Source organism: Pristiophorus japonicus, chromosome 9 (assembly GCF_044704955.1).
Source record: "Pristiophorus japonicus isolate sPriJap1 chromosome 9, sPriJap1.hap1, whole genome shotgun sequence".
NCBI classification, from domain to species: Eukaryota; Metazoa; Chordata; class Chondrichthyes; family Pristiophoridae; genus Pristiophorus; species Pristiophorus japonicus.
The window spans coordinates 130,959,270-130,986,926 of NC_091985.1; the positions used below are offsets into that span (position 1 = coordinate 130,959,270).

Below are 27,657 nucleotides of genomic sequence, written 5' to 3' on the forward strand. Positions count from 1 at the left end.
CTCTAACATTTTAAAAAGTGCAGATAATCAGTGCTTTTCATTTTCTGGTTTGCTGTCTGTGAGAATTCTTCAATGTGATTGGTCATTAGACAGCTTGATGATATCACGGCGGCATCATGCTAAGACTCCCCTATTGCCAGCACTACAATCAATTACTCGCCGAGAAACCTAAAGTTTTCATGCAGCTATCTTCGAGGTCAGCGGCAATCGCTATCGCATCGCTGCTGACCGCAAATTACGGGCCATAAACACGTTGCATTATATTATTTGCTATACTTTTCATCCCCGAATCTTTCTATACAAGATGCTTTAAATAGTCAAAGTGTAACAACTGCACTAACACAAAATATGTTTACTACCACTTTCCCCACTCTAATTTCCAAGTTCACTTTTCCAGAGTTTATTGTCTTCAAATTTCAAAACACATTTCTTATTTAGCAAGTGAGAATGATGTTTCCTAGACATTTCTGATGCTAAATATTACAAATTAAAGAAATGTGCAGCATGTTTCCTCATTCATAGTAATCATGGAGTAAACTATACATGTGAAATCTTGAGCTTATTTTGGTGCAGAAATGCTTTTGCAGTCCTGAAAGGGTTAACAAACACGAGTTCTTACAACAAGTGATCAGTTTGGGTCATAAGTGAGTGTTTTTCTCTCCCCATTCCCCAGAGTAGTTTTAAAACAAAACAAAACATGAAACGAACACACAAAATAGATGCAGATTAAAAGGCTCAAGTATGAGTCAGCCCTCGATTCTGAAAGACACTGTGGGAACTGCTGAAAATTCTACTGAAAGAATTATGTAAACTCCCTTAGGCTGGAAATAAGCCACAAAGGGAAGCTGTTGTAAGGAAAGCCAAAGGACATGACACAGAATGTAAGTCCAAGCAATCACTGAGCTAATACGGATGTATTTCTTGTGATTTTCCTTTATGTTCTCAAACTTAATCAGACTCTGTTTAGAACAGCGGTGGTATAAATGAAGTCAGAATCTTTGCAACTGCTTCAACTGGTACACCACAAACTGTTTAGGAACATTTTAGTTGTTATGGTAAACTAAATCTGACGCAGCAATCCTTCCTGTAAGCATCAATTAAGCAGCTTTTAGAAGACAATAAAGGGATACAATGATAGCCCCAGATGTGTGCTGATCAAAAGGAATGCATTGTTGATAAAAATATTGCAATCTGCCTAATATTAAATCAGGTATTTAGGTGATCCGGGTCTATTTTTAGACCATATAATTCTTTATCACAATAACTTCTATTTAATGTTATAAGCAACATTTTGTGTGAATTTTGAAAGTTATTTACAATCTACCTCGGTCTATAGCTGCACCATTCTCAGAAGAAACTTTTGCAATTTTGCTTTAAAATGTATTCCTGCAGACCTCAAAGACTCTCGAGCCCCTGAGTTGTTCTACGTCATCCTCCAAGGCTATCTGCAGTCTCCCACCACCCATGCTCCAGCCACTGGGGAAGCATCTCGTAGGAACACTAGTACAAACAAAGGCACATGGCAGACAGGCACTAAGAGAATGCACAAGGGTGATTAGTTTCATTTTGTATGCATTATTTAATGAATGGATTTATAAGATTGGTTTTAACTGTGCATTTTCATGTGGTCTTTATTTTTGTGTTGTCAAAAAGAGGATGATGATCGTCAGGTAAGAAGTGAGATTGTTGGTGAATGGGGAGGTGTAGTTGAACTGATATTGCTCATGAATAATCTGATCACGGAGAACTTGGGCAGAAAGGGGCAGTCTACTTTGTAGCTTCCCTTTCTCCTCCTCAGCTTCTCACCTGATAGTGGTGGCAAGGACTGTTCCCTCATAATGGCCAGGTTGTGAAGCAAGCAGCATGCTACCACAAATCATGATACCCACTCATTTGAGTACTGCAGGGCTCCTTCAGAGCAGTCTAGGCAGCGGAAGCATTGCTTGAGGTCACCGATGGTCTGTTCTATAATGTTCCTTGTGGCAGCATGGCTCACAGTGCAAGTCTTCTGTGCACGTGTGCATGGGTTCCTGACAGGAGTCATGAGGTCATAACTCTTGGCTCCCAGTAGCCAGCCTTTGACTTGCCGTGCTGGTTGGAACAGAAGACAGTTGCAGAATGAAAGGAGCGTGACTGGATGCCAGGATAATAGGCATTGACCTGTATGATGTGCATCCTGTGGTCACACACCAGCTGCATACTGAGGAAGTGGAATGGCTCTTGGTTGATGAAAATGGCCGAGTTCAGATGAGGAATACTCTAGGCAATGTGTGTGCAGTCAATGGCACCCTGCACTATGAGGAAGCCTGCACTCTGTGCAAAACCTCGTGCTCGCTCCTCCTGCTTATTTCTGGCAAGAGTGAACGAAATGGATGGGTGTTTTTCTTGGCATAGAGAGCCTCGCTGATTCCCTTATACAGCAGTGCACTGCAAACAACAAGAAGCTGCTGATATCTCCAGCAGCAACCTAAAAGGAGCTAGATGCATAAAAATTAAAGAGCCACAGTCACCTTGACAGCCACAGGCAATGCTGTCCATGCTCAGCTTTGAAGTTTCAGTTGTGGCTGTAGTAGTTGGCAGATTTCAGTCATGACCTCTATAGTAAAGCGAAGACGTCTCATGCATTGGTCCTCACTGAAGCGGAGGTAAGAGAATTGCTCCCTGAAGGCCCTCGGCGGACATGGCCCCCTCCTCTAGATGCTTGTCCTGATCTGTGTAGTCTCTCTTCATTCTCCCAGTCATGTTCAATTCCCAGAAAAAGCCTTACCAGGTCACCCATATCTGGAAGCAACTTCTTTCAGCATTATATTTTATATGACCATAGAAGTACTGCAAGACCAGCCAGACCACTCCCTGCGGAGTATTCAAAGTTTAGCCAAGTATAGGAAACCTCTAAAAATGCAGACAATTGCACCAGGAGCCAGAAGAAATAATCCAACTAACCTGCAAGTACTTAATGATCACTTTAAATAGGACTGGTGGAGGGCCCTTCATTCCATTTAACGCTGTGTTCAGCTGTGCGAGGTAAAGACAGGGTGTTGACTGGAGTGGGATGTTGGAAAATGACAGCGATGGCTTCAAATCAGAATTGCACACTCATTGGCGTACATGTCACTGCTCTGCATGTTGCTGATGGCGGTGAGGCTTGCGCCGCAAACCCCTTTACCAAGATGCCGTCCTGCATACTTCCCGGCGGAACTGTACACGCGCATCTCGGACATCATTTTCAGTCTTTATTTGGCATTGTAGACTGAAATCTGCCTAAAAAACGTGTGCTACACGGCCCTATTTAGCCCCCGAAGGATCTTTCACATCGAAGAAAAGTCACAAATATACATATGAGTGACTGAGTTCCACCTTTAGGGAATTAAGATTGGAAGAGCAAGTAATATTCTTTAGTGCATTATATTGGATTATATACACACAAAAAAGGATAATCAAGGGGAAAAAACACAAAGAAAGAATTTGCCAGTAAAGGTGATGAACTGCTGACACCAACAATATTGAAAATTGTTATTGTCCTTGCACAGAGACAATGATGTCATCCCGTTGCTATAGGTGATTATGTAATTTCCACTGGGTCACAATCTATTTAGAGGAGAAATTTAGAATGCAAAAATAGCTTGCTGTTCCAGGTATAACTAGTTTCTAAATCCAGCAAAGTTAGGTTTCCTTTGTTCCTAAAGTTTGGTCAGTTCCGTAGTGGACAAAATGCACATCAAGCTGGATTTCACTTGATTTCTAGTCGCTCCGCTGGCAGCCAGAACTTGTCCCCGCTCAGCATTGCTTCCCCCACTCCCAGGACCCACCTGCGAGCTGCGGCTGATGTCGGAGCGACCCAAAGTATTGGTTCCAACCAGCTGCTTCCAGACACTCGAGTGGCCCCTCTCAGCTCGCTGATTAAATTCAAATGAGGCCCAGTGCCCTCGTGCCAGCACGGATGGGCATGTGGAGCTACCGCTCCACTGACTCGTTGCCCGTTTAAGGCCCAAGTCCAATTTCTCCCCCAGGTGCTCTGTACTGGGCCATGTATAGGCAAACCAGAGACATTCATTGCCTAAACAATGCAGTAACAAACACTGGTTCAGCACATAAAGCCCAATTGTGCACATACATTATTGCATACAATGGGCACACGTCTTAGCATCGCAAAGATCAGAAGTAGCATATAAAGCCTCGTCACCATCACTAGTAGTCTGGATGGATTTTTATCAGGGAAGGTACAAAGGACTGTCAGCTGAATGTTCCGAAAGCTATTGCTGCCCGGGTCATTAATCAGCAAACTGATTCTTCACACCATATTGTTCGATTCTCTGCAGAATAAAAGAGAGCACATGGAAAAGAATGATAACACAAGCGATGGTAAGAGCTAGTCCACCTGGAGGAGACTCGTCAGAACAATCGTCAAGCAAAATCAGCTTTCTCTGAAAGATGGCTGGCCACAACCACAACTGTTCATCACCAGGGACCATTTAAAAATTCTCTGACTAAGCTTAGAGTAATAGCAAACATATTCCGCTTTGCTTGTTCAAGTAAAACACCATTGTGGTTTTGTTTGTTCTCAGAAACACTGGCTTAATCATGAAATTTTTAAAAAGGGGTTCAAAATGTAAGAAAGGCTGTATAGAGCTCCAGTTAACAGATCTGATAACTCTGCTTCTCAAACAATCACTGACTAAAGAGACCCTCTGTTAAGTACTCCATCCCAAAGAGATATTCAGGACCAATATGACACGAGATAAACATTTGGATCAAGGGAGAAATCCACCAAAATATATTCTTGCGGATAGTCTACACTTAAACAAGGTTCAAAATACTGGTAAATGTTCTTTGTTTAAAAAGATCAAGCAAATGAAACTGATTGTCGGCGGCCAGTGTTCACCAAAGCTGTGATAAAATTGTAGACATATAATCAGATGTGAATCCAATGAAATTAGTGAAAGTTGTCAATAGATGATAGGGTATAGGTTCTTGATAAAGTACCCACACAGCAATTTCCCAGTTTTGCGTGGGACATTGAAAGAACGCCTGTGTGGAGGAAGGAAGACAAATTGGAAGGGGAATAACCCCACAGTGTGTTCTCACACTGCTTCAAATGACTCATTCAATAGCAGCATTGGCAGAAGCCCGGAAGCCATTTGCTTGCCTTATCTCTTGGCCAAGTATAGTGTGATGCAGGAAGAACCAAAGGGAAAGAACAAGCCCATACCTAAAACTGAACATCTGTGATCAGGTGAGGACAGAATTAGGCTGAACTGTGATGCCATTACAGTCAAATAGCCGGCTGATACTCACTGCGCAAGTACATACATGAAGAATGGTAATTTTGGCAAGGCACCAGGTGGCAACTGATGTCCATGGAAATCCCCAGCAAGGAGTACAAACTTACAGGAAAGTTTGAGAAAACTGACAAAAAAGGACAAAAGAAAGAAAAAAAATGGAACATAGGTTTATTTTTGTTACTCGAAATTAAAATACTATTCTGATGGCAATTTGCATTGATTTAGTATGTTTCATGTAACAAAACATTTCAAGGTGCTTTATAGGGATATGGTGAACACAAACCAGGAAATAAAAGAGAAAGATTATGGCAGGTGTCTGAAGGAATCATCAATGTAAGTCTTGAGGGGGGTTTTGAAGTTGGAGAGAGATAGTAAGGCAGTTTGTTAATGCCAGTGTATAGTTATCACTGATATTTTAAAATAAACTCAACATCTCAATCCACTACTGGGTCCACTGTCTTAAAACAATGGTAGTCCAATGGTGCAATTTTTATAACCATCCTATTTTCACTAACATATTGCACAAATATTGATGTGATATACTCACAACCATCCTGGAAAAGTGCAGAATTGAGCAAAAAACAGACATTTGAGAGTACATCACCCCAAATATATTTTTAAAAACAAAGTTTCCTAATACACTAAATAGACCTGCAAGTATATAATGTTGAGTTGTTTGCAACAGAAATATGAGAAGTGACTGCAGGGTATCATCTGATGACTAACCACACGTTAAAAAAATCCACCCCTCAAGTTCAGGACTGGAATATCGGGTCTTTCATTGAAACATCTGCAAACTCATTCCTTTTGGTGCGGAAGCAAGTCATCCTCGTTCAAGGGACTGCCTATGATGATGATGATGATTTTGAGGGAGATAATTCAAACAATGCAGAACAAATGGTGGTACCCACTGTCAATGCAATTTATCTATGATGCACCGTAGAAAGCTACACTTGTGACCAAACAAGTAAATACATCAGTGATGTAGGAGATTACGTTACATTAGCTGTAGGTCCTATTTGTTAACATTTCAAAGAACCACTTTAAGTATTCTCTGCATGTGCCACACAATTCAGAAAGTACACTAATTATGATTTGGTTAATTAATGGGCGTGAAATCCTGGCCTCGCCAAAGCCAGTTTTTGGCGCGCAATGTGCATGCGCCGAAAACCGGCTTTTCCGATCTGTCAAGACGTGGCCATATCTTGCCCAGCAAATATCCTTAGAACTCTTGCGCCTGATAAAAGCAGATGCATAGTCTACTTTTACCAGCTTAAGAGTTTTAAAACACATAAATAAAATTTAAACACACATTTTTAGAGTGGGGACCCTGTCCATGAAGGTAAGTTCATTTTAGACCCTATTAAAAGACACAAAAAATAAATCCCCAAAATATATATTTTTTAATAAAACATTTGATTAACTTTAATTTCAATTGGTTTTGGAATTGTGAGGTGTTTTTTTTGTTTGTTGTGTTGGGGTGTTTTTTGCTCATTGATAGCAATGAGAACTCTGTATCTCCAAGTTCCCAGGGCTATCAATGAGAATACTGTACCGTGATTGGTTGTCCAGTCACACGCGACTCCAGCTTCTATGTGCAAACCTCGAGGACGCGGGCGCGCTCCGATGTGCGGGAAGAGAAGGCCTCCCATTGCAATCTAAGGCGCCTCTGGGACCACTAGGTACTTTCGCAAAAAATTCTCAGGTCGGAGGTGTTCATCTGAAGGAAGCTTAATTAAACTTAATTCCCTTTAAGAAATACCTAACAAACAAGTACCAATTCCAACACATTTTTTCTATTAGGACATTATTTACTTGTACAGGCACAGAACTTCAGTATATATGGAAAGATTACTTCCATGTACTATAATGGTGAAATTTAACTGGTTATAAAATGAATGTACATTTAATGTGAAGGTTTAAATGAGGAATCCAAACACTTCTTTGCTATGCTTCACAGGCAATGAATATTACCAAGAGCTGTTATTGTCACCCCCAAAACAATGCCAAAAGAACATAGGGAAGGAAACATTTTTGTTTAAATAATCAATGACTATTGTGATACTTGTTGTTTAAATTTAAATGATGCACCTGTATGGTGTACAAACAAGTAAAATAAAAATAAACTTTACCTTTTGGTTTTCTGTCTTGTTCAAATTGAAGTATTTTATACAAATAAACAAATTAACATTCATAGATCCTAGGTGGCTTTCCTGAAGTATGCAGTTCCACTAACATTATGGAAGAGGGGAGAACAACTTCTATGCATCAAGTCTTATATGTGTCATGAATAAATGGAGGCAGCTGTCTCTACTCAAGACATAACATTCCTTTGCCTTCAGCTCACTCAGGTCATTCCAACTTCCTCGTTTGATGTCATAAATAGAGCAAATATAAAGTGTAGGACCAGCAGCTCTTCATACAAGAGGTTCAGTGAAGAGGTGTTAATTAGATCAGTTTCACACCTCACTATTTGTTACCTGCTAATCTAGCTGCTACTAATATCATTCCCACATATCCTTTGATTTGTTATAACTGTTCAGCCATCAAAGAACTCACTTTGGGAGTGGAAGCAAGTCCTCCTCAATTCCTAGGGACTGCCCATGAATGTTGAATAAACTGCTAAACAGGAAGCAATACATTTCTCTAAATAGATATAATAAACTAAAAAGCACACAAAAACAAAACATACCTGGAACAACATTTTTGTTTATTTAGACTCAGATTTAAAATAAGTTATGATACCTTGTTTCCAGTTCCAATAAACCCTAAAACCTACATTAGTTCCACTCACAAAGAATAGGGTACATACAAGAAGAAATTTTACGGGACTCCTTCCCAATCTGAAGCCTTGCTAGATGGGAACGCAAGTTGCAGAAAGCAGCCCTGTAGTGTTACTGCCCTACCTTCAAACCGTGCCACCATCTATACCTTCAAACCGTGCTGCCATCTTTACCTTCAAACCGTGCTGCCATCTTTACCTTCAAACCGTGCCGCCATCTAGCGAGGCATTCTGTGGGAGCGGAGCTTTCAAAATCTAGTCCATTGTATAATACAACTGAACCTTGTTACTAGAGCTTGTTTTAAAACCTCAAAGGCTTGTTGCTGCCTCGGTTTTCACCCTGGAGGGGCGGCAATAGTGGCGGTAAGCTCTTCCAGGTGGATGGCCAGCTTCCAGCCAGGATTTTCGTGGCCGGTTTCAGCGGGGTGCGGAGCATTACCGTCCAAAAGAGGCGAGCCGGTGTGCAACGCCCTTGGTTGCGACAGCAGCTCGACTTTTGGCTCCCACCCGATCCGTAGCGTTCCGTAGAGCGTAGCCTGTGAAAACTGGTGGTCCGACCTGTAGTGGCTGCAGTGATGTAAGTAACGTTGATCTCAGGTAAGTGTGATTGATTTTTTGTTTTGGATTATAAGTTGTGGTGGTGCGAGTTATTTATTGGGAATGTTTTTGGTGTATTTCTTTCAGGTTTTTTTCCCCCCAGGCCTCTTTAGGGCACTCCCAGGCCAGCTGTTTAGCTCGGGATTTTTGCAAGCTCAGCTGGCCGAGCATCCTAGGAGAGGTGTGCAATGCCTCCCTCACCACTCTGCCCCACACACTCGGCCCAGCTGCTGAATTTTTCTGACTGAGGCACAAACTGTTCCCGGGCGCAAACTTTACCACCCCACCGCCATTACCGAAATGAGCAAAGATGAAAATCCAGCCCCAAAAGTCAATGGATTGTTGTAAAAGTGACAAAATATTCATCCATTATAATGTTTTAAAAAGCAGATTTAGAATATGCTTTGTTATAGACCAATGTATACAATTAAACAAAAAATACATACAGTAATCGTCTCCGCAGCCATTCCTTTTTTTGGACCAGTTTCACATGGAGTTATACAAACCACAAAACGATCAGGGAATATGTAAAGTCCTAAAAGGGAAAAGTTTAAAATTTTCACTTGTTCTTTAATACAACCTTTACACCAAAACTTGTCAGTGTTAGCAATATTATTATTGATATGGAGTAACAAAGCAGTAGTGGGAATATTACATATTAAGAAAGGGGTAAAATACCATTTTACTAATGAAGTAGCAAATAATTTTTCAGCCATAAATAATAAAACATCATAAACTTTTAAAAATCATTTAGATTACCTACTATAAAATATTTTTTCTACAATGATAATCTAGCATATATTTCAAGTTATGAAAGCTTTCTGCCAATGATTGTGCAGTCATTAATGTGTTTAAAAAAAAACCTTCAAATTCACACAAAGACCAATTATAACAATTTATATACAAAACTCTGCTTCTCTAATGCAGCACCATGAGACCTAAGAGTGTGTCTTATGCTAGTCTTTAAAATAAGTTTGACTCAGGTCCCTGAGTCTTAGGTTGGCAGAAACAACTTTCAACCCTGAAACCACATTTTTTAATTTGGCAGTATCAGATGCAAGGGAAATAGTACTGTAATTGTATGGAAACATAATCGGAAAGAGGGGAAAGAGGAGGAAAGAAAATAATGTCCTTTACAGAACTAGGGTATTAGTAAGAGGTATGCAAAATAAATGCTGCTCTTTATTAGCCCTCATCAACAGCCTCCCAACATCTCTGTAACCCCCTCCAGCCCTACAACCCTCCCCTCCCACCCACCCCATCTCATCTGTGTTCCTCCAATTCTGGCTTCTTGCGCTTCCCCAATTTGCATCACTCAACCATTAGCGACAATGTCTTCATCTGCCTAGGCCTTGAGCTCTGGAATTCCCTCCCTAAACCTCTCCATCTCTCTACCCCTTTAAGATGCTCCTTAAAACCAACCTCTTTGACCAAGCTTTTGGTCACCTGTCCTAATATCTCTATGTGGTATGGTCAAATTTTGTTTGATAATGCTCCTGAGAAGCGCCTTGGAACGTTTTACTATGTTAAAGGTGCTTTATAAATGCAAGTTGTAGTACTGCAGTTCCACAGACTATTCAACTTCAACAGATTTGCTGCACAGAGCTGCATGTTTGGTGGGAATTTTCTGATACTTCCACATACCTTTGGATTTCCCTGCCATACTCCTTCCTCCTCACCCCATATAACGCAGACATTACTCTATTGGCAGATAACTTCAAAAGGTTGAATGCAGTTCTGGAAGATGGGATAATCCAGCCATTTGAATTCCTTGTAAAGATAATTCTGATTTAGTGGGGAAGGGGGGGTGGGGGCAAAGAAAGAAGAACTATTTTTTGCTATTTTCAGAGGTGGATATAATCCCTTTAATATATTTTAAATACCAATGAACGGCCCCTTTTTTGCTGTGTAAAGGTGCTGGTGAATCAATTCTCCCCCATAGAAGGCAGAAAATGCAATGTGGTATAAATATATACAATCATTTCCAAACGGGGTAGAGGGCATGCATCATGGTATGTGAAGGATAGTTTGAAGAATGAGGAAGCCCCTACAGATAAGTAATCTTATTTTCTTGTTCATTCAGCATATTTCACATACTGTGGGAGTCTGACCTAAAAGTGCACAGGAGAAGGAGAATGGCCTGCTTGCTTAGAGTCAGAACAGACCGAGTTAACTGCAGATCATTCTTGGCTCTAAACTCCAGACAGCAACATCTGGTAAAAGAATGAGAATTGTTCCAAGTAGCAGGCTTAACTGGAACTGTCTATGATGACTTTCTTGAGATTGGCACGAGGTAGTAGAATGGCTTTTGGCACTACTTTGAATGTCTGACACAAACTGATAATGCAAAATTCAACAATAACATAAAAATCAGAGGAGATTCCAATTATTCAAAAGTAGATTATGGTAGGAAAATGTTTGTAGTAAAAAAGGAAAATAACTTTTTGTTTTGCAGTGTGTTCAAAACTGTTCTCAATCAATATGTTGTTACTCCAACAAGGAGGGGAGCACAACTTGACCTGATCTGGCTAATTAAATAGAGCAGGTAGGCGACTTAAAATTAGGGAATATTTGTGAAACAGTGACCACAATATAATTAGGTTCAGTGTAAGAACAGTAAAGGAAAAAAAAAATGTGGACAAGGACTCTTGACTAAAAAAAAGCAAATTATAGCAAAATGAAAAGGGATCTTGTCCACATTATATGAAAGTACAAATTGGCAAATAAAACGAGATCAGAAATGAGAAATATTGAAACAGGAAACAGGAAGGGTACAAATTAAGTATAGTCCAGTACGGAACAAAAGGAATGCATGGAAGGCTGGGGTTCCATGAATGAATAGGATGATTACATCAAATTTGAAACTAAAATAGTAGCATAAGAGTGCTTATGGAGCAAATGAAAGCCAGGACAAATATATAAAGGAAAGTTACAAAAAGGAGATTAAATAGACCATGTGGAACTATGCAAAAAAATTAGCAAAGCATATAAAGGGCAATAAAAAGGCTTTCTAAAGGTACATTACCTCTCAGAGGAGGAGGGCATGATATCAAAATATTTTAAATGGACTCTGACCACATTACCAACACAGACAGCTCCCGCCATGAGTAACAGATGGTGATGAAGATATATACATAAATTAACAGAACGACAAAAGAAAATTAATGGTAATGCTTTGATTTTTTTTTTTTTAAATTGGGGAGGGTGAGACTCACTCTTTACATACGATTGCTTACAAGTTTAAATAAAATATATTGGCATTTATAAAAAGGATTTATTTTAGTTTTATAATTTTTATTTTTGATACAAATTCAATACTGACTGAGTGTAATGGTACTATTAATAACTTGACTATAGATCATTGCCAGATACCCATCTGTTAAGTATTACAATACGACATCATACCTTCATTCTGGCACATTATAAAATATAATCTAAATTGTTCTCAGGTATTCACTCTGGTAGAAGTGTCATGAATAAAGTTCAGATATCGCACTCCATTTACAAGATTTTAATACATCTTTACCATTAACCCTTGGAGGTCATTCAAACTTATGATCCTCATAGAATGAGTAGGTCAGGCAAAGTTTTATACATTTTTTTTCAGCCAATCAGTCTTTATAACATGATTCAGTTCTTCAGACTACCTAGATGTGTTGGATATGATTCTTGTTCATAGAAAAATATGCATCACATACCCTGAATATAACATATGTTGTTTTGCACTGTACCAAATGTAGTGATTCGCACAACAAAAACAAATCTCAACTCATAATTATAAATAACTGAAAATATTCACATTAAAAAGTAAGCCAATAGAAAATACACAGAAAATATATTGGGTTTTCTTTTGCTGTAATTTTATGAGTGAACATAAATGTTCTTGTGAATTTGTTGCTTGTAGATTTTCAGTGAGCTTCACTAGAATAAATATTACCTCCTCTTCACCTTCTAGCCACTCATGTTAAGCTAATAGATAATAATCCAAAAATTACTATTAGATGAATGCTTAACACGATGTGACATTTCTCTATCTCCTATTTTAACAGAGCCATTAACTCATTTACTTTAAATGGGCTAATGCCTCCTCTAAAAGTGGCCAGAGTAACGTTATTTGAACATGTTACACGTCCATCTGTTAATAGCATGGAGAGGAATTAAGAGGCTAATCCTTAACTAGCAATTTGATGTTGATACCAAAAATAAGTTAATTTATAAATTAATTTAAACATTAATCTTTATATATCTTCTAAACATGTAGTTTGATTACGAAATGCTGCTTAATATGTGCATAATAATCATAATAAATTCCTTCCCAGTCTCTTGAACTTAATATAGTTTTAAAAGGGAATCTGGGGATTATTTGTTGTTCAAAATACTCTTCAAAAATATATATTATATTACAAAGTATAATATTAGTTTTGTTTGCTGCTAGGTTGTTATAGTGCCATGAGCAATGTCCAGAACATGACTGATCCGCAACCTAACTCCATATCCCTTAATAGCTTTGGATAACAAAAATCTATCAATCTCCGATTTAAAATGAGCAATTTGCGGTTTGCAGGAGAGAGTTCCAAACTTCTACCACCCTTTTTGTGTAGAAGTGTTTCCTAATTTCACTCTTGAAAGGTCTGGCTTTAATTCTTAGACTATGCTCCCTAGTCCTAGAATCCCAGCCAATGGAAATAGTTTCTCTTTATCTACCCTATCTGTTCCCCTTAATATCTTGAAAACTTCGATCAAATCACCCCTTAACCGTCTAAATTATAGGGAATACAACCCTAATTTGTGTAATTTCTCCTTGTAACTTAACACTTGGAATCTAGGTATCATTCTGGTAAACTTACGCTTCACTCACTCCAAGGCCAATATATCTTTCCTAAGGTGTTGTGCCCAGAACTGCTCCAACTCCCAGGTCCTTCTCCTATTCAGCATTATTGAATGTGCAACCCAGTATGGTGCGTACCTGCTTGGAATTAGCGCAGCTCAAATGACTCACGATGCATTTATCTAATATGAAAGACATGTGTCAGATAGGGACCCATTCTCCCATTGCTTCTTCATTCACCTGTAATTTTCTTTCCCCATCAAAGGTCCTAATTCCTGCATATCTCTTTCCGTCATCCACAAACTTGTGTTCCCCTGATGTCTTCATCCTGATCATTAATAAACATTTTGAACAACAACGGCCCTAAAACTGTTTCCTGCAGGGCACCACTACTGAGCAGTCTCAATGGCCTTTAATAGCCCCCTTATGCGAGTGCAACTATCCACTTTCCAACCAGAGATCTGCCTGCAAACCTCAAAACACAGCCTTACTTAGAAGCCTTTTGTGTAGCACTTTATCAAAGGCTTTTTTCAGAATCTAAATATACAATATCAACCCGGCTTTCATTATCCATCAACTTGGTAACTGCCTCAAAAATTCAAATGCGTGAGATTTCTTTTCCAGAAGCCATGCCTGCGATTCCTTAATAACCCCATCTCCATCAAGATGATCATATACAGCATCTCCAATAATCCCTTCTGGCAACTTGCCGACAAGTGAATTTAAGTTAACAGACCTGTAGTTGCCGGGTTCTGACATTGTCCTTTTTAAATATCGGCATCCCGTGGGTCCCTTTTGTTTTTTGTGGGAACAATCCCAGACCTTGGTGAGATACTACATACATGAGCCAGTACAACATAGCTCAGTTTTCTTTAAGAGGTCTAACTCTAGCAAGGACTATTTCAACATTTACTTTTACAGAAACAATTTTAGCATCAGCTATATATTACAACATTGGTAACCCGGTGTCATCTTCAGTAGTGAAGATTGATGCAAAGTAGTCATTTAAAACTTCAGCCATATGTTGGGATTGTGGCCAAATTTGCCCTGCAGAGTCCCTCAATTGTTTTATACACAGTCACCAATGTCAGATTTCCAATTTGTAATGTGGCTTTGTAGAGTTGGGTGGCTCTGAAGCAGTTCTTATTTTAATCTGCTCTTGGACTAGTTATTTTTCCTTCTATTGTAACAAAAATACAGAAGAGACAATCCAACCAAACGTACTTTAAGAATAAAAAATAGAACAATGCTAAAAGATGCATAATAACAAAAACAACATTTTAAAGAGAGCTAGCATTTTCAATGTATTCAGTGACTTATAGGCATGTAGTACATAGGTAATATTTTCTGGTTAAAATGTAATTAAACTTTATCATTCCTAAATGTGTACATACCACAATATTGCCGCTTTGTGACACATCTCAAGTTTGTATGTCTCTTCATAAAGTAAGCTGCAAGACGGAAATTTTGTCCTACGAAATAAATCACGTGAAAATAGAAAACATATTTTGAACAAATCATCTCTTGTAATGAACTGTTGCCAAGATATGCATTTCACATGTTTCTAAAACACCTACTTCATTTGCTAGAGACTAGCCTGCAATGTTCTGAGATTAACTTGTGGCTGAATAATTTCTTTTCTACTGCATCGAGGTGTCTCTATGCTCCCTCTAACTGGTTATATCGCATTATGAACTAGGGAACTAGGCACCTGCTGTTTTTGAGTGGTTAGGGTTCTAGGGGTTGCTGAGCTTCCCGTGACTGGGGTGCAGCCTTTCAGAGACTGGTTCCCGGCATGACGAGCATGAGCATTGTTACTGGAATTTTTCCTCTGCTCGCTCGACTGTATCAAGAAACCGGCATTAGACCCCTACTTCTACGATGGTCTATTAAGTATGCCTGCATCATTCAGGCTTGGTTTTGGGTGGCTGCAAGAAGAGTAGATGTGGTGGAATTTCTGGTGGGGGCGTCATTCTCTTAGCTCACCTTACTTTAGTGATGTCAGGTGGGTGCAGTAAGCAGCCCCACACCCCCTTAAGAATTTTTGTTCATCGATAAAAAGGGGCGAAATCTTGTAGTACATGCCCCGGCCTAAATTTCCGTATCCCTCCTTTCCCCATCTGGCGCAAGAACGATCTCACCCTCCCAGGACCAAGAATTGTGGGGCCCATATATATATATTCTTCTCCAGTATGAGAACAGAAGAGTGCAGGATGCGGAATACTCCAGTATTGTTGCCACTACTGCTTAATTTAGCACAAATAGAAGACAGACGTGGAAAATATATTTTTGTTCTCTCATACCAAGTGCAATAGTCTACTTTAAAGGGTACCCTATCCAGCAGTCTATCCAAGGACTAACAAGCCACAGCTGTGACAGATAACCATGAGTTGAGATGCCAACATTCTATTACAGGTTATCATGCAATCCTACTGCATAAAATATTTTACTAACCCTATTTGTGAATGGAAATTTGAATAGTTGCATCTAAAGTGTTGAACTAAGACAACATCAAGCCATCTTTGGTTTGTGTGTAAATGATTAGGTGCACTGAAGTGATGCAAGATGATGGGAAAACATTATCCAATGGCAGTTTGGTGGGAAAAATGTTAAATGTCTCTGTATGTAAAGAAATGTGTATCATTTTAAAGCACTACTTACATTTTAAACAAATTACATATAAATGTAACAAAATACCTTTGATTTGTGCATCATTAATGTAAATAACAAAAAATAAAATGTGATCTGGCTTCGAGAGAATTAGGCAGTACGCGTCAAATTAAAAATTCTCATTCTCGTGTTTCAATCTCTTTATGGCCTCGCCCCTCCCTATCTCTGTAACTTCCTCCAGTCATACAATCATCTGAGAACTCTGTGTTTCTCCGACTCTGGCCTTTTGGCACCTGTGTCTTCAGCTATATAGGTCCTAATCTCTGGAATTCCCCACCGAAACCTCTGCACCTCTGCACCACTCTCACTTCCTTTAACACCCTCCTTAAAACTCATCTCTTTGGCCAAGCTTTTAGCCACTTGTAATATCTCCTTGTAATTTCCCTTATAAAAGCAGGGAAGTCTTGCTACAGTTATACAGGGTATTGGTGAGGCCACACCTGGAATACTCCGTGCAGTTTTGGTTTCCATATTTACGAAAGGATATAATTGCTTTGGAGGCAGTTCAGAGAAGGATCATTAGATTGATTCCAGAGATGAGGGGGTTGACTTATGAGGAAAGGTTGAGTAGGTTGGGCCTCTACTCATTGGAATTCAGAAGATTGAGAGGTGATCTTATCGAAACTTATAAGATTATGAGGGGGCTTGACCAGGTGGATGCAGAAAGAATGTTTCCACTGATAGGGGAGACTAGAACTAGAGAGCATAATCTTAGAATAAGTGGCCTTCCATTTAAAACTGAGATGACGAGTCCATGATTGGATCAGCCAAGATCGTATTAAATGGCGGAGCAGGCTCGAGGGGCTGTATGACCTACTCCTGCTCCTATTTTTAATGTTCTTATGCTCTTAAGTCATTTTTACACTTCCATGAAATGCCTTGAGATGCTTTTCTATGCTAAAAGTGCTATATAAATCCAAGTTGTTTTTGTACTAGTTGATCACCTATGGCATTACACATGGAGAGTCAAGATCAAGTATAATCTTCAAGGGAAGTGGGTTTCGAGGGGCGGGGTAGGAGGGATCACTTGACTAGGGATGTAATTCAGTTCCAATTTTAAAGTGTGCCCTTAGTTGTCTCCAATACTTCAATTTTATATTATTTATGGTTAGATAGCAAAACTTATGGCAAGTTAGGAAGTAGAGAAGTTGCGTTAGTTGGAGCATTGGAGTTTCTATGCAGTACAAGCCAAGGAGCCCTGGCAAGCAGAGACGATAGTTTCAGTCTCTGAATACTGGATTGACATCCAGTGGGGTATTCTTATCCAACAGGAGCAGAGTGATCCATCCCAGTAGGCAAGCAGGAGATCAGAACTACAACATCTGACTACTGTGTTAACATCTAGCAGGGTACTCGCATCCGATGGAAAGGGAGTGGTGTCTTTCCCATTGCATCTGCTCGGTTCTCCTGGTAGGGAGATGTGAGTACGGCTAAAAGGGACTTAGATACGGACACAACCCAGAATACGATCTGCTGGATGTAAAAAGCAGTGGAAGAAATGGATTGCCCTATATGTTGCTAGGCATGGAAGAGGTGGTGGTAAGACGAGGTGCTGGGAGACCCCAACTGAGGCACTACAGCACCAATAAAGGTGGGAGGGTATTATTACAGTGTGACATTGGCAGTTTTTATTATAAATGTGGACATAAACATTTACAATAGAAAACTTTGACAACAGGAAGAAAGATTTTGTAGACGGGGGTCGGTGTGCATAGACATAATTTAAAAAAAAAATCTATTATGGACATTTAATGCACACTTTTTAAAAAAAACACACAATTAATCTTTTTAAAAAGGGTTTTCATTTAGAGCATACGAGTGTTGAGTGCCCAAACTTAAGACCCAAGTTCAAATTGCAGCTTAGATTGACAGAGATTTTTCTATTTTGAAACAGTTTGCCAGTATCTATATGAGTTCCTCAAAGAAACTCAATGCAAAATAGTACTGCCCCACATACAGATGACCAAAATGGCCTATACTCATTGGAGTTTAGAATACTGAGAGGTGATCTTATTGAAATATATAAGATTCTGAGGAGGCTTGACAGGGTAGATGCAGAGAGGATGTTTCCTCTCGTGGAGGATCTAGAACTAGGGAGCATAGTCTCAGAATAAAGGGTCGCCCATTTAAAATGGAAATGAGGAGGAATTTCTTCTCTCAGAGGGTCGTGAATCTTTGGAATTCTCTACCCCAGAAAGCAGTGGAGACTGAGTCATTGAATATATTTAAGTTGGAAATAGACAGATTTTTTAAAGATAAGGAAGTCAAGGGTTATTGAAAGAGGGCAGGGAAGCCAGGAGTTGAGGCCAGGATCGGATCAGCCATGATCTTATTGAATAGCAGAGCAGGCTCGAGGAGCCAGATGGCCTACTTCTGCTCCTATTTATTATGTTCTTATCTTTTGTTCTTATGAGTTGGATCACTTGCATGAAGGATGCAACATTTCAGCACTTGGCAACAGTGGACATACAAGAAGAGAAAATTGGGCGAGAGAAAAGGACGTGCATTTTCAAAATGCATTTGAAAATTAACTGTTATTATGCCACAAGCCCACTCTCTTTCACTTACCATACACTGAGGTACTGGATGTGGGGACATGGACTTTAATGACCTCTCCAGTCTAAAGCTTACGATGGTAGTTAATATTGAGAGAAGTGATCAGAGTTAAGTCTGCTGTAAGGGAGAAGTTAAGCTATTGTAGTGACCAGATTCTGTTAGCTGGTCCCCGGAGAGACTCATTCATGTGAGAACCTTGGTGATTTAAGGAGGTGGTGCCCCAAGGGATTCTTAGAACCTCATCTTCTTCAAACGGATTCTGAGAGAACAAGAATTTAAAAAGCTTTTGCCAATCAGTCATCCCAGTTTGAATCTCTATCAACCAATGGGACATTTTCCTCAATAGGTAATCAACACCTTTTGGCCTTAGGACTGAAAGACCAACTCCCACAAGTGTGTCTACAAGTCTTATTTTTTTTCTGAGTTACCCATCTGAATTCTAGTAATGAGCCAATATAATAAACATATTTTTAGAAAATAAAAATGATTAAGACAATAAAAAAAATAAGTTTCAAAGCTAAAATCATGGCAGGCACACAAATCACACAGTGAGCAAGGCACATCAGCAATAGATGTGGCTTTAGGAAAGAATTCTTGCATTTTATTATATGCTAATAATGCACATTCCTCAACAGAAAACAAAACAACATGAAAAGCTGTATGCATTTCGATAGGAAAGAAACTATCAATTTCTGACTATTGAATGATATACTTTATATATAGTTAATAATCTTATTAGTTACACTAATCAACTGGTAAAGTGCATAAATGCAAACTTTTAATATAGTTTTGTAGATCCGCTCTAAACCACACATTGAGAATGCTGACCACGCTGGGTTTTGGAAATAATGTTTTCAGTGAATATCTTTATTTCCCAGGAGATAGCACAGTTACATGTCTCTGCTTGAATCTGGGAAGTGGTCAAGTATGTCTGAGCATTTCAAGTCATGTAAACTTTCAAAATAACTTCACCAACTGCAGAATGATGTGCAATTACTTTTAGTCATTTTTGGCAGCTACCTTCAGCCTTTTTCCAGCAGTGTACTTATCTGATACACTGACTGTAATCAAATTACATCATTTTAGGAGATACTGCAGTTGCTTACATTTCAAAGTTACCATCTTAAAATTAGATCATTTTGTTATGCTTACTAAATTTAAGAATTGTTTGAGATTAAAATTTAAAAATCCTCAGCTGCATATTTCTTCAGTCTTACTTTAAAAAAAAATTGCAATCACAGCCAAGCAGACTTCAGCTACATAACACTGCCAAGTGGAGAATGTGGTACACTATGCGACACTGGAAGCCCTCTCCCACGGTTATTAGTGACCATTCATCTGGGAGCCTGGGAAAATGCTCAAAGCTGCTGAGTTATCTGGAGCAGCCTGGCAGGTGTTCTTGTCCCAGCGGAATCTGGCACCTGCATAACTTTACCACTAACACCAGCAGCATTTTCTCGAAGCTGCGTATTAGATTAAAGGAGGCGCGTTGTCTTCCTGTAAACAGCCAACATACAAGGTGAAACTACACAAATTCAAGAGACACTTGTCATTTTACCTATGGAGTTTAACCATTTCATTCCTAAACTTTTAACAATCATTCAATCACAATCGTTACAAAAGAAAACTTTTTCAGCATAAGGGTACTGAAAGTCTTACGTAAGCAAGAATGAGATTATAAAGCAGTGTAAAACAGGAGGGGTATCTAAACTGCTTTTATAAATTTGTGGATGATAATTAAACCTACTTATATAGACAAAGTTCATGCAGTCAGATAATAAGTACGTTATTCTAGAAATGGAACAGATGTGCTTTGATAAAACCACCTCAAATAGCCTGTGGACATCTAGAGAGATTACCAGTGTAATCACTTCCAATGTTTCATATGTCTGTGGTTCTTTGTCATGGATACAGAATGTACTGGTATACTGTTGGTAGGTATCCCTTAAATGACAACTAAATGGTTGAAACTGGCCCAGTGACAACTAGATGGTTCAAGCTGGCCTATACTACAGGTTTCGCTCATGTTTCTAATCTCCCTTCAATATGTGCGTGGATGAGAGTGATTTAAGTTGCAATGCTATCCATCTGTAAATAATAACTTGGTCATCTCAATCACTTAAATGACCCCAGATTTTATCCGAAATTTCACCAATTTCCACTGGAAAATGGGTTTCATTCAAAGAGTGACGTAGGGAAAATTACACGTATCCAGTTTGTGTAAACAACATTCTGTATACAAGTATTAATTGCACTGAATTCATGATTGGGATTTCCTTTCATCAAATTAGGGTTTGTTCAGAAATGGATGTGCCAGATGCCTTTCTAGTCTGGAAATTTGATGAAGTATTTTTGCCAACAATTATGGAATAGATTCCCATCGAAAGTTATGTTGATTAAATTCTGTACAAAACAGTTGGATCAATATTTGGTTAACAATGGTGATGATTGCCCTTTGATAGCTCAATGTAATATGTGGTGTGATACTTAGTTATAAATAAAACTCCGCTCTCTAAATTAGAGCTAGAGAGCACTCATAGTTGCGCCCATTTTACAGGTGTAAAACAGCCATAAAAAGGGCCAATTTTTTTAGACCAAGGATGTCTGAAAGATGTCCAACCCGATATTGGAGTGGGCCTTTTTCAGGCGTTAGGGTGGCTGTTTGAAACAGGCATTGGGCTTATTGCATATGCTAATGAGGGACCCAATGTCAGTTTTAGACCCCTCTTGAAAATGCCAGCGACCTGTTCCATTTAGGTTTTACTCATGTGGATGCAGCCAAACAAGCATCCACCACCAGAAAGCTAAATAAATAAAAAAAACTTAAAAAAAAAAGTTTTGACAAAGCCAGGAGGAGGAGGCTCTACAACACTCCTGAGGGCAATTGTCCCCTCTTCCGCTGTCATAAAATGGCATGAGTAAAGCACACTTCGCGACAGTCACACTTGGAGTTTCGTACACTTAAAAAAAAACAAAGGTAGTAATTTGGAATATACAAAGTCCACTTGCAATTTGGGCTATCAAATGTCCTCCAGCAGTTACAAATAATTGATAAGAGCCAGAATATGTAAGCTCTGATTGACAATCACTTAAAAGGAAAAAGAAAACCATGGCTTTGATCTGCAGCATGTAGAGAAATTAAATTCACCCCATTTATACAACGGCATTTAGATTTTGTGGCTTTAAAAAACACAGTTTCACTTTAGTAGTAGAATGATGAATTGCTCATTACATGGTGTAATGTGCTTGTCCCTATAAAATATCATTTGACATGTTGGAGTAAAGCAACTGGTAAATAATAAAATGGCATAGTATTTTTTTGTGTTGCACTTAATCATAACCAAAATCCTCGGCAAATTTCTTCCAGCTGATTTAGCTTTTATGCAAATTTCTTAATTTTTGTAAACCTGTAGGACATCACAATGGAAATCGTATGAAAGAGAAATCAAACTCAAAATATACAGATGAAAATTAAATCTATAACATAAGCCCACAAGAAAATAATTAAATTTTAAACAAAATCCTTATCGTTACTGAACTCTAGTGTTCTGAATCCCTCGAAAATATTTTCTGCCTCAGGCGTAATTGTACGTCAACAACATAAGCCTCAAATTAAGGCCATTTGGAGTCTTTCCCTACAGCCCTGACCACATCTTTACATTGCCCAATGCTTTCTTTCCTCCGTCCATTCCCAGATGTCCACCCAAAGTAACTTTCGTGCAACCCCAATTCTTCCCGAGTAACCCCACACGTTTCTCACCACTTCACTATTTCTCCACTGGCTTATGACTCCACGGTTCCATATGAAACGTTGAAGCCCATCGTACTGACAACCACCACTAGAAATGACTTAAAACAAAGTAAATTCTCCAATAACACCCAAGTTACAGCTACCGACATAATTTTTTTAAAACAAACTTCACCGCTAGAAACCTGTGCCTCAAATAATCGACCACAGATGGAAATTAACACAAGGGGCCTAAAGCCTGACTCCAGAACCCAGGTAGACCCACTCTCCAACTCCACCTCAATCCCCAATCTACACCCATTCCTCTCATTGCTGCTGCCCTCTCTTCAGATTGTTGCTGGTTCTCACAGATTGGGAATGAAATAAATTGGGAAAGGCTGCAAAGATCTCTTGCCCAACTGGAGCGGCGGGCGACCCAATTAAACTCATTATAATGTACTTACCAGACCCTTAACAGGCTTTTGTACCTTACCTTTTAACTTTAACTTCACTGCCATGGGAACTACGCTCTTTGGTGACCACGTCTGTCAATCTGAGGTGGGAGTTCAGTGGCCATTGCTCCAGCTGATTCCTTGATAGCTTCAAATATACAATAAAAGCTCCCACCTGACAGAAATCATTTTACTCAGCCAGAAGCTGTTCTTGACTGTATTTCCACTACCGATTCAGCATGTTGCAAGTCTTTCCACACATCTCCATCTAATCTCACCTCATTACCTATTTCACCATTGACAGATCACTTCTGTCATCTATTCCATCAGCATAGATGCCATTTATACTGTCTCACCTTGTTTCTCAGAAGCGGACCATGATGTGCCCCAGCAACACCACTAATCTTCTCTGCAATCACTTGATGCTGCACAGGACAGAGCGCATCAGCACCCGAGTATGTTGCTGCCCAGGAAGCCAAACATGGTCTCATCATAGACAAATTTACTTAACGTAACTACGCTGTACACCCTGGCTGCCAGATGATGCGTCAAGTTGGCACCACCCCACACTAACACCATAAACCATCCCTACAATGACCAAGCCATTTCTTTCACTCATCACCATTGCTGGGGGGGGGGGCAACGTTATGTATCACCATTCACTGCAACTCACTAAGCCATATCCAAAAGTGCACACAAATCTGTCCAAGAACAGAAAAAATGTTGAAAATAAAGATTTAAATGTTTGACAGCACATTAATAGAAACTTTACATAAACATTGAATAAAACACCCAAGTGGCTACCCTTGGGTGTTGTTAGTTGGTATGATTGCATTAGGATGAGAGTGAGTGTGAGAGGTGGCCAGTGAAATGGGGATGTGATAATGTAGATAGAGAGGGATGGGTGGAGGTGCAAGGTAAGTTGGTGCGAGTAAGGATGTGCAGGAGTAGAGTAGGGAAGACAGAGTGATGGGGATGTGATGAGAAGCACAGAAGGATGAGGTTGAGTGTGGCTTTGTACTAATGTTTTGTGATCTACTGAGATCACTGAAACATTCACGCAACTGCAGCCAGGTCCTCCTGACCACATCCCTGCTTATGCCCTCCTGTGCAATGTGCAACCAAGCTGTTTTGGTCTCCTGGGGAGGTGCTTTCTGCCCATCAGAAGGGAAGAGGACCTCCCTGTGTGCTCTGACTCTCTCCATAGTCACAGGAGAACCTGGGTGCCTCTGTGCAGTGATTGTCAATGTTTGCAGCACTTCAATGCTGTAGAATACTACTGACACAGCACAAATGTCAAAAGAAAGTTGGGCATGGCCCCCTTTAAGGAAACCTGCTGATGATGTGGCATGAATGACATCACCAGACCCGTTTCCTTTAATTGGACCGGGAAATGCGCTGGGCAGTCTGAACAAACCCCATCAACGTAAATTCATTTTCGATAGCGGGATGGAGCCAGCAGCGGGGTCGCGACCCGCCACCAACATCGCCGCACCAGACCCGCCGAGGTGTGCAAAATCCCGGCCATAGTTTATTTCACATGTCCATTCCACCCCTTCTGTCCATCTATCTAGGAAAAAGGGGTTGGTTGGTTGGAGAGGAGAGGGTTAATAACAATTTTATTTGCATACTTCAAATTATAGCCTCACATTACATGCATACCACTTTAGGAACTGGGAGACTGAAACCATTGGCCTGTGAAAGCTTCTTCAGTCACAAAGATTAACTCAAGACTTTCTAACAAAATGGATACAATTATAATTTTAGAAAGGAGCACACATTTGAAGAGAATTAGAAATTGGAAGTCTTGAACTGCAAGGATCTGGCTATTTTTCTCTGCTGTCCACTCATGCAGCAAGCCTTATTGATAAATTACAGTAAGAATATCATGGATAGAAATGTGAACCATGTGATTTATAGATAGAACCTTGGTTTGCAAAATTCAAAGATCACATAGCTAGCTTCAAGTCTTGCTGACCTTCCTTTATTGCTGTGGCTACCCGTTATCCCTCAGTCAATTATACTCTTACGTAGTAGAAGTAATGGTAATTGCATCCCCGGCCTGTCTTGGATCACACCAGAGAAAGAAACAAAACAGTACAAGATTATAGGAAAAAACTAACCAGGTGTAGAAAAAGAATGACTAACGGCTAAGATAACTTTCTATTTCTTTGTTTTTACTTACAAAGTGAACATCAGTAAAAGCAGATCAAGTAGCAGTAGAAGCTGATTCTGTGCTGGTTGAAAGCCCTGTGGCACTGTTAGATCTTACCACATCTCCCACAGTCCGATGAACAGTGGACACAGCTATCACATACCATGAAAAAGACTTAACAGACAAGGTAATTCAGCAGGGACGTCCCATCAATATCAATTACTTAATCAAAGTGTTTCTTGTTTTTCATTAGAATTGTTGCAGCAAACTTTTACCCATTTGCTTTCAGATTCCAATAACAGGTCAGACCACATCTAACACATTCCCTTGCATTCAGTTTTGTCCTCATTCCCTCACTGTCATTCTCAAGGACACCACTACCTGCTGCGACTCTCCCACACATATATAACCAGCATCAAAAATGAATCAGCTATTCCTGTGGAGTTGAAGATTTTATTTTGACATATATAGACACTAAACAAGTACGGTAGAATACATTTGTGACCATACACAAACAGTTTTAATCTGAAAATTGTTTTATAAAACTCATTCCATTATTGAAATTCTAATCGTTCTCATTTACACATGCACAGGTGGCACCTTGCATCAAAAGGAGCGAAAAGGAAATTTAGAGTTTGTTTAGTGCATAGCAAGGAAAAGTGTATATCATGTTTAGACATTTTCAACTAACCAGGTTTTTGATCCATTATTAACTTACAAATTATGATATTGAAAACATTTAAAAGCAAAATCAATCCTATTAATTGAATCTGAAAATGATCAATAATCCTGGTTAATCTAGATTGTTATACCATCCTCCTATTTCATTATCTGACTGATTGCTTGCTGGTTCAGAACTAAACTCACATTACATCCCACAAACCTCGAATTTACTGATGGTCACATTAGTGGTAACGTACAAAATATCTCATTTAACGTTGCATGGTCTTTTTACTCAAGCATAGTATAGTCCATTTTTTCCTTTTATCTTGCATTGCATTGTTCTTTCCTTTCATAATTATCTATCTATATTTTGTTACATCTCACCGATGCAAAAAGACCATTTTAGAGCGATTTCACCTACATTAAACACCATTGCCTGCATTGCATTTACTAATTTTCCAACTTCAACTATACCAGAATGGAATTGTGGCAACATCATGATCTCAATCAAAAATCACCCATAACTCTATTTTTGATACCCATACAAATGAGAGAGAATCTATATAATATTTTAATAATTTCAATCAATAGTTTAGTGGTCTTCTTAGGCAGTCCCTCAGAGTCGAGAATGACTTGCTCCACACTAATATGAGTTCTCAGGTGATTGATGAGTCCAATGCGGGACCTACAGTCTCTGTCACAGGTTGGGCAGACAGTGGTTGAAGAGACAGGTGGGTGGGGTGCTTGGGTTGTCGTGCGCTCCTTCTGCGGTTTGCGCTTGGCTTCCTCTTGCTCCCGGCAAAGAGACTCTGGGTGTTCACCGCCTTTCCGGATGCTTCTCCATTTTGAGCGATCTTGGGCCAGGAATTCCCAGGTGTCGGTGGGAATGTTGCACTTTATCAAGGAGGCTTTGAGGATGTCCTTGAAACGTTTCCTCTGCCCACCTGGGGCTCGCTTGCCGTGTAGGAGATCCGAGTAGAGTGCTTGCTTTGGGAGTCTTGTGTCAGGCATGTGGACAATGTGGCCCGCCCAACTGAGCTGGTCGAGTATGGTCAGTGCTTCGATGCTGGGGATGTTAACCTGAGCAAGAACACTGACATTGATGCGCCTATTCTGCCAATGGATTTGCAGGATCTTGTGGAGGCAATGTTGGTGGTACTTCTCCAGTGCTTTCAGGTGCCTGCTGTACATAGTCTATGTCTATGAAGCATACAAGAGGGCGGGTATCAACACTGCTCTGTAGACCATGAGCTTGGTGCCGGGTTGGAGGTCCTGGTCTTCAAACACTCTCTTCCTCAGGCGACGAAAGGCTGCACTGGCACACTGAAGGCGGTGTTGCACTTCGTCATCGACAATTGCCCTTGTTGATAGTAGGAAAATGGTTCATGTTGTCCAAGGCCTCGTCATGAATTTTGATAATGGGGGTTGGTCAGTACTGTGTGGCGGGGGCAGGTTGGTAGAGGACCTTTGTCTTACGGGTGTTTAGTGTCAGGCCCAGACTCTCGTACGCTTCGGTGAAGGTGCAGACGATGATTTGGAGTTCGACCTCCGAGTGTGCGCAATCGCAAGCTTCATCTGCATACTGTAATTCAATGACAGAGGATGGGACGAGCTTGGATCTGGACTGAAGGCGACAGAGATTTAACAATTTCCCGTTTGTTCTGTAGATTATCTCCACTCCAGCGGGGAGTTTATTAAGGGTGAGTTGGAGCATTGCAGCAATGAGATTTACAAGAATTTGCCTGGACTGGAGAATTTTGGCTAAGAGAAAAAATTGGAGAAGCTGGGTCTGTTTTCTTTGGAACAGAGGAGGCTAAGGGGAAGCTGATTGAGGTGTATAATATTGTGAGGGGCCTGGATAGAGTGGATAGGAAGGATCTGTTTCCCTTAGCAGAGGGGTCAACAACCAAGGGGCTTGATTTAAAGTAATTGGGGGTAGATTTAG

The 27,657-nt window shown here is 39.9% G+C and overlaps 1 protein-coding gene across 1 annotated transcript in view; it reads right to left on the bottom strand.

Annotated features, from left to right (window-relative positions):
- Window positions 1-27,657, bottom strand: part of slx4ip (SLX4 interacting protein) — a 117,380-nt gene that overhangs the window by 14,241 nt on the left and 75,482 nt on the right. Inside the window, 2 exon segments of the mRNA XM_070889851.1 lie at window positions 9,108-9,196; window positions 14,884-14,961. Of these exon segments, the coding sequence (XP_070745952.1) occupies window positions 9,108-9,196; window positions 14,884-14,961 (167 nt within the window).